Consider the following 13,261-nt stretch of genomic DNA (forward strand, 5'->3'; position numbering starts at 1 on the left):
TCTGATCTATCGGCTGAGTCAGGGGGAATTGGAACTTCATTATTTGCCACTGGAGCGTAGGCTCATTCAGGTCCCAGGACCTTGGGGCCTGTAGACCTATAGACCGGGAAGTAGTCTTGTCTTGAATCTGATCCCGCCTATGGGAACGGGAGCAAGAACTACGATTAGATGAATGTCTTGGTCGGATGCACAGCCGTGCAGTGGTGTCATCCCTAGAAAGGTGGCCACGGACGTGAGATCAGGAATGCAGACCATGGTCACGGCCATTCATTGGTTTGTTGTTCCTTGATTCATGGACACAGCCATTAGCTGGGCCGACATTCCTTGAGGAATGGTCACGGCCGTGTGCTGAGCGGTCAGTCTGTGCAGAATGGTTATGGCCGTGAGATCGAGAGCGTGGACAGCCATGGTCATGCGCTGGGCTGCGGTGACACGAAGGATGGCTACAGCCATGTGAGTGAGAGCGACATTCTCAATTTCTCTCTTGAAAGACAGGGAGGAAGATTCCTGTCCTTTACAAGAGGCTTCTTAACTGGAGCATAAAGCTCCTTCCTACGAACTTGTTGGACAAATGACTCGTTCCATGTTACGAGAAGGCTGTGGATCTGGTTCTAGGGAAAGAGTGACACAGACGTTTGCTACTGTGACGGTGCGGCCGAGTGAAGAGGAAGGAATGAGAACAACAAAGAAGTGCTTGAACGGCCGAGCATCAGGAGAAGATGAAGAGCAATGGTCCAAAGACTGTCTGTGAATCTTCTTCCTAAGATGGACTATGAAATCCATCTTCATCCGACATCTGACAGGGATGGGTGAAATGGAAGACGAAGGAGAGGCAGAAGATGGAGATGAAGATGAAGAAGAGGAAGGCGATCGCAGATTGGAAGCTCAACACAGCCGTACCTCTTGAGAAACGCACCTTCAACTCTGTCTGGACGATAGTCGGAGGGAGCAGACACAGAATACTTAACGGGGGACGTCGATGGAACCTGCCTGGAAGGAGACGTCACGGAGATAGGTGTTGGAAGAGCCATTACCAGATGGGAAGAAATCACGGAGACAGCAGCTTTAGGAACAGCCCCAGGGAGAGCCGTTGTAAGTAAGTCAAGGTGATGTCACTGAAACAGATGATCTGGGAACTATCGTGGCGGAAGTCGCTGTGTACGAGACAACATGCAGTGAGACAAGAGGCCAAAGAGGGTTGGTACCCCTAACAGGCCTAGCAAAGCCCAACACCGAGACATCTTTTGCACATCTCCTCCTGAAAAAACTTTACTAGAGGGAGTTGCCTCTCCCTCAAGGGGGAGAAAGCATCCCCCCCTGAAAGAACAGGGGCAGCAACATTACGAAAATGACCTCCCGAACCCCGCCCCTTCGAATCTTGAGGAAGAAACCAAAGAAGAATGAGAGGGAGAATAATCTTCATGAGAAGCAGAGATAGGAGAATTTAGTGAAGAAGAGGCTGAACAAGAAGGAATAGGAACATCGGCCATTAAAGGAGATGAGAAGCCTTCCCATGATGGCGCCGTTGATTTCCTCTTAATAGCAATTCTCTTCCATTGCTCAGGAGACCACACACAACACACAGAACATGGGTTACTTATGTTGCAAATGTTAGATCTGCACCTACTACAAGTGGGGTGAGGTCAGTAGACAAAGAAGACAAGTAATGGGAGCGAAGGTTGATACCATCTCCAGGACAATGTCCCTGAAACCTGGGAGACTTACCCGAAAGGATTGCATTAGGGAAACGCAAGCAAAACATAGATTGAACACACAAAGATAGAAAATCCAGAATGCCAAAGGAGTGAATGGGCAGGAAGTGTGAATAAACTGGCTTCTTGCGAAGATGGACACTGAACTGTCTTGCTATGAAGATGATTAGAGAAACTGAACTGATGATGCATAGATGGGATAAGCAGGTTGTGTAGCTTCCTCCTCCTCCCCTATTGGCTGATGCCAGATGCCACCAACCCCTTGAGTTGTTTTTAACCAGACCCCAGCTAGCGCCAGAGAATTTATCCTTACGTTAAGACCAAGGTTTGTTCTGTATATGAACAATTGTAAACTTAAGATATTTCAAGATTTTTGGATACACTACAGTATATAGATAGAATAATTGATTTTTAATTTGGAAAAGGCCCAGGAAACTGAGGGGGGTACTTGTGTTCCCCCACCTCTACCTTCCTTGAAAATACAGAACCAATCAGTCACAGATCCTGATGGTGTACCAATTATTGTAGTTGAGAAGTTTTGGTAACATTTATGAGACATTTCAAACCTAAAGCCACTAGATGCAAAATCAAGAAATAATTTCAGCTTGATAACTAGGAAGAATACAACAACACTTTCACAAGAGTTACAGCATGCCTTATTTTCAACAAAAGAAATGGCCCCAGAAGATAGATAACACCATTTATATGGTAGTCTATCCAGTGATACTAGAGCAATTTCTGGTGCATAAAATATGGGAGACTGAATTCTACCTAATTGCTAGAAAATTGCTCTTTAGTGTTTCAAGTTGCAAGCTAGAAAGGCAGAATGCCAAAAGGTGTCAATTTCTATTTAATTTCTTCAAAGGTAAATACTACATGGTTTCACTTGAATTAAATATAAACATTGACAAAACATGAGTATTCCCTTGCTTTAAGAATCTCTATTTTCCCTTTTGTGTCCTATGAAAAACATGTAATCCCTTACCTTCTGAACAATTTATTGAAGATTTCATCATTGTACATTTCCGAGTTGCTTTCATGTCTTTTAATTTCAGTGGGGACCTAAACTGAGTTCACTATCCAACTGTGGCAATATTTTCCTAGTTAATAATACTTCAAGGATATCTTTGAACCATTACAATCTAATGAAAAAGAAAAACAAAAATAAATTAAATAAATATATATTTCATTTAATTACATGATCCAATATAATAAAATGTTAAGCATACATACGTTGTTCAGATACATAGTACTGCTTTGCAAGTCAAGTTTCAACCAGAATCATTCATACATATGTATCTTGAGTAATGTCATAATTACAGCAGGTCATACAACATAAAATGCACACAGTTCCATTCAATGTAATTAAACTATTCTTCATACTGTACATATATATATATATATATATTACACGTAAAAAACTAAAAGATTACAAAGCAAATCTCAAATGTCAGACTTCATACTTGCAGTCTTATCATCACATAAAAAAGAATATATACTCTATTTCTATATTCTTTTGATATCCTAACCTGTCTACATACAAACTGTGCAATTCTTCATAGCCTGTGTTTCACTTACCACCTTGAACTCCTATAATTTCACCAGGCAAATTGCTCTGCACAAGCTTCTTATTAGGTCCACTTTAATTACCACAAATTCATTTAAAATCTGAGTGGTATTAACCTTTCCCCAAAAAATGTTCAAATTTTTCACATAATCAAATATAAATAAATATTACCTCTTGGATGACTGTCTATTTGAAGGAATGTGATTATTACTCCGATTTTTATTCGACGAAGAGGAACTGCTAGATCCCCCACCTCCATGTTTACCTCCACTGTTATGATGTGCGTGACCATTTGATGTACTTATGCTATTGACTCCACCTTTATTTGCTCGAGGATCCATGTTACCTCCGTTGGAATTTGGCTTTTGTAGCCTCGGATCCCTAATGGAGTCTGACAAAGGACTAACACCCGAATTCCCCATATTACCTTGCGAACCACGAGAAGCCCCTCCTCCAGTGTCCCCACCTCCACCACTACTCCCTCCCCCACTGTTACCACTGCTTCCACCTCCAACGCCACTTCCAATGGACTTCATAGGATTGACCAGATCTGGGTTAGGCTCAGACATATTCGGCACCTCATTGAACTGCATACAAAATCTGAAATGAATAGAAAATACAGACCATTCCATGTGATGCAAAATATGGTGTGTCTGGATATGTTACAGGAATATTTGATCCCCAAGGGCTAGTACTAAACACAGTGAAACAGTGATCCATCTACACTGTTTTGCTGTGTTTAGTACTAGCCCTGGGGGATCAAATGTCCCTAAGTGCATTTGATCCCCAAGTGGCTAGTACTAAACACGGCGAAAGTGTAGATGAATTACTGTTTCTCCATGTTTAGTACTAGCCCTCGGGGATCAAATGTTCCTAAGCAAATTGGTAATTTCACAAATTCCCTAGGGATTTCATGAAATCCCTGATTTCACATAATGTCACATATACGCCTGCAGGAAGATTACTTTCAGAACATTTTGGTAAGATACCACATATACTGCGGGAAGATTACTATAAGAAAATTTTGGTAAGATACTAAGTTCTGCAAATTTACCCAAAAATCAAACATGTACACAGATTTTCTTTCTGGTTACATGCGATGAAAGCATAAATACATCAGGTGCACAATTTATCTACATGTATAACAAAATCGATGTAAGCCTTGCCACAGTGTCCTAGGAACTTCTACAAGAGCAGCATGCTAATACCTGTCTTTCCTTAATCAGTGTTGTACTTAGGAATCTTTTCTCTGGTGCTTCTGCAGCTCGGGGAATCATGACTTCACCTATGGTTTTGTTTCTTAGTATCAATACTCTGCATGGGAGTGTGGCAAGTAGTGTACACTACATGTGGTTTTTTCTCTGTTTCTTAGTACCAGTACTCTGCATGAGAGTTTGGCAAGTAGTGTACAGTACACGTATGCCCACACTACATATCTGTTCCGGGGAGCTGGACTGAAATTGGTTTTTTCATATGACTTTGGGACTCCAGCTTTTTTTCCCCCTAATCTTGGTTCTAGAATTCTTGGAAGTCAACAGCCTGTAAACTGGTAATTTTTCTTTCCTCTGACTGATCTCAGCCTGAGATTCATAGTGGGTCAGTATCTCAAACTGGAGCTGGACCTTCATAGAATTATTACCGATTCCTGTAGTTCCAGAGGGTGCGTTCATTACTTTCTTGCTTGGAGCTTGAATTTTTTTTTTTCTAATTCCCCTGTGATAGAAGAATTCTCCTTTGACTATACATACACACTTCTCCAGTTACAGAGACTCACATTGCTGTAACTAGCTTGGTCTGTATTCAAGTTCATGCAACAGACTAGTGGTCTGTTTCTCGGTAAAACTATAAAGCAACCAACTCCAGAACTCAGGACCGTACTTTGTGTCAGCTTTGGTTATTTGTTCTTGGTTCCCCTCCTCAACAGGAGGCTGTGCTTGCAAGCACTCTAGCCTTCCTTATACAACCTGTAGCCTCATTTCCATGTTCAATCTCCCAGCAGGTATGATTGCTAAATTTTCAGGAGGGGATTCTTTTATGCTTTCCCTCTGTCCTTCACCAAGAGGACTCTTAGAGGATTTGGGGGAAGACCAAGAATACCTTGTTTGAGGTAACCATTGGGTTCTCCTCTTGCACCCACTGTAGAAAGGTCCTGTGGAGGCATGAACTTTGGGCCAATTAATGGGTTTGCTCTGTCATGCATTCAGATGTTCTCCCTCATCTGGACTTTCAGGGTAAGTATAATAAGAGTCAAGGTAGCTTTCCACAACCTTGGTTAACAAAAGATATGGACAAAAAGTTTTCTTCTCCCACAATCAAACTTCAATGGGCATGGTCCTCTGGAACTTTCATGCTCCCAAACCACATTGGTAGACAATCTCCCTCTCATGAATGTTTCCAGAAGATCCATGTCTCTTCAGCTGAAAATTCAGATTTTTCATATGAGACCCCCCCACAACCCCAAAACTATTGTTTTGGCTATGTATCTTGCCATAAGATATAGGCGTGCATCTCTTATCTATCAAATAAATGTGACCTTATAGTGTCCTTGGTTACTCCCTTTCTGGAGAAGCACTTTGAAACAAGTTTTCACTCTTTCCTTTTATTTCAATAAGCTGTTCCCTGGCATCACATGGACACTGTGTATGGATCCTTTTCTCTGGATTGCCCTTATTAGCTCTTGTTCAGTTTGACTATCTGCTTGGTTTTGTGTTTTACCAGTTTTGGGGGGAATGCCGGATGTCTCCCTAAATTTCTTCACTCAGGAGGCTTACTCTAAGTACAAAACCCCTCCGTCCTTCACTTAGGACTTGGTGTATGAATAATTAGTGGAAACTCCATGACCAGCACCCCTTCAAGACTCAGTGCTTCTGTCTGTAGTACTGATTCCTCTTCTCTGATACTAGCCAACTCGAATACAGTAATACCTTATGATGTCTTACCTTCCGACTCTGTGCTCCTTGAGAAGGAACTAAAGTACTAATTTTCCAGCTAATGGAAGCCCTGGATCCATATTTTTTTTTTATCCCACAGAGTTTGGTGGTGCACCCAGAGGAACAATCAGTTTTCAGGTATTGAGGGTAGAATCATAGACTTTTCCCAGAATTCTACAGTGGCTGATCAAGTTACTGTGCAGCTATCCAAGCTTCATTTTGGTTGGATTTAAGCCCATGAAGCTGATACAAGGATTTCTCGTCTTTTCCCTTCCTTGACTCCCTTCCAGCATCTATTGGACAACAATAGTCTTACAATGTGCTTTTTAGGTCCTTATTGTTCATCCCCCAATTTCTATGTTCTATGAGAGAGAAGGGTTCCCTGAATATTTCAGTGGGGTTTAATGCTGGGAACCAAACTCTGGCACAGGGCACTACTAGACTACATCAGTTCTTGGTTAGAGGAGTCAGCCTTTTTGCCTCAAGTACACGACCAGTATGAAGGCATTTCCACCCTCACATAATCTTATTCTTTTGAAACAGTACCAGTCAGTCTATGAGACAAATCCTTTAACCTGAGGAATGTCTCTCATACAAATATGAAGATTTGTATTCCTGTAAGAATAAACAAAAAATTTATATTTTTAAGAATTTGCATCTTCCATAGAATTACAAGAATGAAGTTTTCATGCACTGAATCCCACCTCTAACTAGTCCTGCATTTACTACTTTACCTTGTTAACAAGTTTCAATGACCAAACCAGCTGCTGCCCAAGGATACTTTTAACATAAACATTTCAAAGAAAAATGCAAGACTAAAAATTTCTTATGCTAACATAAGACGCATGTATGTAATTAGAAAAACACAAAAGCTCTATCACTGTAGGCAGTCCCCGGTTACTGGCGGGCTCAATTATCGGCAGTCTGGTTTTTCGGAGCTTGTCTAGCGATGAAAATCGGCAATTTTCGGCACCAATACGTACCAATTTCCGCTAATCAGTACCGAAAAAGCACCGATAATCAGTGATTTTTGGTTATCGTCACAACGTTGGAATGGAACCCCCCCAATAACCGGGGACTGCCTGTACTTAGAACTAAAGTAAAATTGGTAATGCACTTACTCGCTAACTTTCTGCAAGTCACCACCTTTCCCAACATACAGGGTAAGACAATTCTTGAACACAGAAACATATCCTTTTGTTAGATTTACTATGTCACCAGGCTGAAAGAAATAATAACCTTGTAAAACAATATCATATGAATTTCTGCATGTAGCGTAAACTTGTCATCAAGCACCATTTCCTTTGGCTACAAGAAACCAGCTATAAATCATCAAACTCTTTGTAAATGCCATTTTCAAAAACAGTATCTTAAGTCCAATAACCAAATACCAAACCACAAATTTTATTGATGCATAATTTGTAAGACCATTAGTATGAGAAATTGGCAGGACGCTCAATAGTATAACTATCAAATTAATGAAACACCCCAGGCAAATGGAAACCTGTGAGAATGCTAACACTTTAAACAGAGGGCCCAAAAAATATTCATAAGACCTGAAGCTTGCATCTTTGGAAAATCTGAATAATGCATCACCCTAACCAGTCTGTATGCAGATGTAGGCCAGGAAGCCAATGTTGGCCATCTAGCCATTTCCATTTCATTTCTGAACTGAGAATAACCAACAATACAAAAAATATGCATATAGAAGTCTTACAGTCTAGGAAATGGCCAGACATCTCTTCATCACTGGATCATAAGCTATTGGCAAATTTAATGCATCAATGTAGTCTATTACTTTCAGAATAACTGATTTGTCATCATATTGATTTATGACCAATGTGTCTTTTATCCTACGATCTGATAAAGTTCTGAGAGACTATTTCACTTACAACAAATATAAAAACAATGGCAAGCAAAAAATCATTCCTTCATAACCTAAGCCTTTTCTGATTTCAATAGCCCTCTTTACCTTGCCCATCTTGGACTACCATTTGATTATAACCATATCCTGTGAATCTTCCTCTACTAAACCCTACTCCTCAAAATCCTCATTCACTTTTGTTAGAAATAGCAGGCGATGAACCATCAAGGCTAAATATGCATAATCACAACATATATCAGACTCAGTTTTTCCCTTTTTTTTCTGATTTTAAGCCATAAAATTTCAGTAATTTCTTTATACTGGATTCTTTTTCCTCATGAGTGATGTGCTTACCATCTGAGCTGCACGTTTCAGCCATAAAATACATTAACATTAGCTTTCAAGATGACTTGTCAGAGGCACACTGCATAGGTTTCTCTTGATTACAGTCTTTTTCTACAAAGGTAAACAACAGATAACCTTTGGCTCTAAAAATGTGAAGAGTGACATAGCTGGTCCTCGTGATCTGGATTTGTAGCTCTACTAGAAGTTGAGTTACAAAAGCCCAGCCTCTTGCCTATGTATATTTGAGAGATCTCTGTGAACATCCAGCTTCTTAACCTGTCTTAAAGCTGTCCAACCTGAAAACTCATCTCACAACATACTGCATCTACAGAAAGTCAATGGCTCAATGAAGAGAAATGCAAACAATCAAATAGTTTGATTTCTCTGTTCTGGACAAATGTGACACTGTCCACCCTCCTGGAGGCTATCCCCAGGAAACTTCCAGCTCACTGGACTGCCTGATTGCTGTATGTGACCACTAGGTGACAGAGTTGAGCCTTACTATACTTCTTCCTTCTGAAGGGTAGAGGATTACAGATATTGCTAGGCAAACGTAATTAAAAACCTCATGAGACATGATGCAAATGACAATCCCTTGGCATTCTGTTCTGGAGAATGACTCAAAAGGCTGTGGATGATAGACAGTGAGGAACCTTGGACTTTTACTCTCCGCAACACTGGAGAGGTACAATCAGACAGGACGAGTTGTGGTTTCCTTATCTCCCAAGAAGACTGAATGGGAGACTAGCCATAAGCATGTATGCACACCAGGACTTGGTCATGAGAAACCTCATAAACTGATTGATCCACTCCATGCATGATGGCAGTGATCAGCTCCATTCTTTCAAGAAGAGTGTCATGCGCAAAAAGACTTCTTAGCCGTCTTTCTGACCACTGCCTTCCAGTCTCATGGTGGGAAAGACAAAGGTGAGGAGGAGGGAGAGGAAGGCAATGAGTGTACACTTGCTCTTCTTTAAGCTCTTATGACCAGAGGGTTCCCATACCTCCCCAAAACCCACCACAGAGAAAATCATGGCAGGCATCCCTAAAGGGACAGGAGTTGCTAGAGCATGCAACAGCAGGAACAGTAGCAAGGATCTCAGTCAGGGAGGTTACTACTGAAACAGGAGTAAGTGTAGAGCTCTTAACCATGGCTAAGTGCTTCAAAAAGGCACTGATGAGCAGATCCCGTTCACATGAGAGAAGGCCACAGGGCCTTCAGCCACTGCACCATTTTGTCAGGATGTCTCAGAGTTGCCAGTGTAACAGGAGCCAGAGAGGCAGAATAAAGGTTAATGGTTATAGTAAGAAGTTCCATCACACAGTCAACTGTCCCATCCTGAACTTGTGCAGATTGGTGACCATTCAACCTAGCCATACCCTTATCAGACTGAACACAGGGGGAAATGTCCAGGTACCCATTTCAGCACTGCCACATTAAAAGAGGGTCCTTGAAGGTGGGTTTGCAAAATAAGAGGTGTGCTGCCCTCTGAAGACACTGGCAGAGCTTTCTTGGACTCCTCCTCAACTTGTACTTCTTCCACTTCCACTGAGAAGGTTACCAAGAAGCTTGATGGAATTCCAAAACAAAGAATCCAGTGAGGGAGAGACACATTGGTTAAGAGGGTTAGTTAAAGATATGAACTCTAACAATGCAAACAATGGAAGAAAAAAAAGACAAAAGAAGAGAGAAAAACCCCCTCAGGCATGCTATTATTCATAATAAAAAAGGACAAAACAAGAGAACTCACAAAAATTAATATAAACACATCTGAAAAACAAATTTGCTTTATCTTTGGAATGTCTGGTCGTACCATTACTCAAAAACTTAAGGTGGGTACGTGATCAGTTTGTACTCTTCCAGAACACAATAATTCCATACAAAGTAAACACCATACAAATCTTTACTAATGAGTTTTTTAATTTCTGTAAACCAAACAATATCAAACATAATGAACAAGTTTTTCAAAATCTCCTCAAAAGATCATTCATATTACCTGTAAAAGCTGACCAGGTTCACCCCACACTGATATGTTAACACAGCCACTTCGATCTGCCACTTTTACTGATCGTACTTCATGGTTCTCTTTAGTCACATTGGGTCTGCCTGTAAGATAAAGGGGAATTTTATGACAAATGCAGATAAACTCCTTATTAATTAATGAAAATCATAAGGCATAAATATACGTTTTTAGTTAACGTCTAAATAAATATACCTTAGCCTACTACACCTTCAAACTTCAAAATAATTCCTTGACTATAGACCATTTTGTGAACTAAACTCTTCAACCACTGGGTCACTATGCACATCAAAGAGCATGACAGGTCACACGCTCTCATCCAAAATTTCCTGCTAGTTAGCCACTCAACCTCTAGTTTCCCTTGAGGTCATTATAACCGGATAGAAAATGGAAAACTTTTATAAGTTAACAAATAATTCTGTACCAAAAAGTATTTAAAATTAATATTACAAGATTTATACACAATAAAAAAAGTATTTTTCTAAATTTTCATAATTTATCTCTTCAAAAAAGCATATGGAATCACTTTACCTACTTTATCAACATATTATTTGAAGCAAAAGTTTGTTCTGTAATACCACAATCTGCAACCAGCCAAAGCAAGGGATAAATTATCTAGCAGCTAGTAACCGTATTTGATCCTGCTGCTGCATCATCATTTCTATTGTGTAATTCTGGCCATGAGACAAAAATACATCAATATTAACCAATTACATAGCACATTAACTGCATGCCTACTATTCACCAGGCTATGTTCATGCAAATAGGCATTCTGGGTACAACTTACAGTTTGATCTTATGTCTCCATCCCTAGCACACTTATATTTACAAACTGAAATCATAATTCATCATTATGCTTAAAATTTCCACTATAATGGCTTCACAAATCTCAACTTGAGCTACCTGTTCCTCTACCCTAAACCTTGTAAAGACACTTAATCTCCTTATACATCAGTTCTACTATCAGTCCTTTTCAATGTTTCTTAGCAGTGTACCTTTACTAAATAGTATTGCATGTATTACATGATGTAAAAAGACCACTGGCTACATAATGAATGGAGATATAAGTTTCAAAAACACCACTCACTTAGCCTCATTTTTCAGATGTGGATTTATTTTTTGAAGACTATGAAATAGTTGAACAAGATAAACAAGTCAAACTTCAACCACTCAAGGGTTTCAATCAGAGAACTTACTAGAGCCTATACAATGGCCTTGTAAATCAACAGAGAAAGCAGCTTTGCCCTTTGGGATATTCTTTACAGACCACCACCTGCACACCCTCATGTCTGAGAAGTCATCTTCCTTTGTAAAAGGAAACCAAATACTACCTCACCCACAAGTCATCTTTATCACACAATATGTATAAAATGTGACACATTAGGGCATGTCCATATTCTAAGGCCAACTGGCATCCAAACCCAATGTTTCCTACGAAAACAAGCTTATGAACATCACACTACTTATGAACATCACACAACAACTGGGGTGAGAGCAGAATCTTTAGTGGATATTAACCTTAACCACTTGAACATCAATCATTTAACCCTTAAACGCCGACTGGACGTATCGTATGCCGACTAAAATTGTCTGTTGGGTGCCGAGTGGACGTACCGTACGTCGACTACAAAAAATTTCAACCTTCGGACAACTTTGACTCAACCGAAATGGTAGAAAAACGCAATTGTAAGCTAAAACTCTTACATTCTAGTAATATTCAATCATTTACCTTCATTTTGCAACAAATTGGAAGTCTCTAGCGCAATATTTCGATTTATGGTGAATTTTTGAAAAAAAATTTTTCCTTACGTCCACGCGGTAACTCGGCCGAAAATTTCAGAAATTCTTTAGTCATTTTGTCATAATGTTTGCACCAGTTTATATTATTCATTACATAAAGTTTTATAGATGGAAATGTGCGCAATTTCATGTAGAATACAACAGAAAATAACTCATGGTTGTAGCTTTTATCAGTTTTGAAATATTTTCATATAAATCACGATAAATAGAAAAAATTCGACTTTCGGTCAACTTTAACGCGACCGAAATGGTCGAAAACTGCAATTGTAAGCTAAAACACTTACAGTCTAGTGATATTCAATCAATTACCTTCATTTTGCAACAAACGGGAAGTCTCTAGCACAATATTTCGATTTATGGCGAATTTTTTAAAAAACTTTTTTACGTCCACACGTTACGAATTCATGCATCATTTTGTGATAATATTTTCTCTGTGTTGCTCTGATCGTTTTACAGTTTGTTATATACCAAAATCATTGCAATTTAGTGTACAATAAAAAGAAAAAAAATAACTCGTTAGCTTTAACCGTTTTGCTCACAGCGCGATTTGTATACAATTATATATGAAATTTTTTTTTGTGCTGTCATATATTTCAATATTTATATATGATAATGATATTTTTTTCATTTCTGATAGTTGCATACTAAACTTCAGGCAATGACAAAAAAAAAGGAGCCAAAAATGAACTCTTAATCTTAAAAACGAAGCGTGCTGTGATTTAAAAAAAAAACTTTTTTTCCGCTTCGGCGCTAACTCCTGAACGCCGCCGGCATACGAGACACTTTTGTAAATAGAGGCTCGGCGTTAGAGGGTTAACATGACCCCACAAGCTTATACCACACCAATACAGCTGACTCAGAAAAAGGTACGTTTGTAAACCTCTCTCCCATCAATGCATTCTCATACTCCAGTCTCATTAAATATCTGATTGCTAGCTGAATCTTAAAAGTACTGTACAGTATACAGAACATAAGTCACAAATAATGACATACAGAGGTATCTTCCAAAGAGAGCCTGCAAT

The 13,261-nt window shown here is 39.5% G+C and overlaps 1 protein-coding gene across 8 annotated transcripts in view; it reads right to left on the reverse strand.

Moving 5' to 3' along the window:
- Nucleotides 1–2,877: 2,877 nt before the first annotated feature.
- The window catches only part of LOC136852593 (SOSS complex subunit B1-B), a 30,667-nt gene continuing 20,283 nt past the window's right edge, over nt 2,878–13,261 (reverse strand). For all 8 annotated transcript variants that reach the window (XM_067127456.1, XM_067127455.1, XM_067127459.1 and 5 more), the window contains exons 3-5: nt 10,416–10,525; nt 7,331–7,431; nt 2,878–3,879 (exon numbers count right to left, since the gene is read on the reverse strand). In XM_067127456.1, coding sequence (XP_066983557.1) covers nt 3,447–3,879; nt 7,331–7,431; nt 10,416–10,525 — 644 coding nt within the window. In that variant the 3' untranslated portion in view covers nt 2,878–3,446. The remainder of the gene's footprint in view (nt 3,880–7,330; nt 7,432–10,415; nt 10,526–13,261) is intronic.

This window comes from Macrobrachium rosenbergii, chromosome 25 (assembly GCF_040412425.1).
Source record: "Macrobrachium rosenbergii isolate ZJJX-2024 chromosome 25, ASM4041242v1, whole genome shotgun sequence".
Taxonomy (NCBI): domain Eukaryota; kingdom Metazoa; phylum Arthropoda; class Malacostraca; order Decapoda; family Palaemonidae; genus Macrobrachium; species Macrobrachium rosenbergii.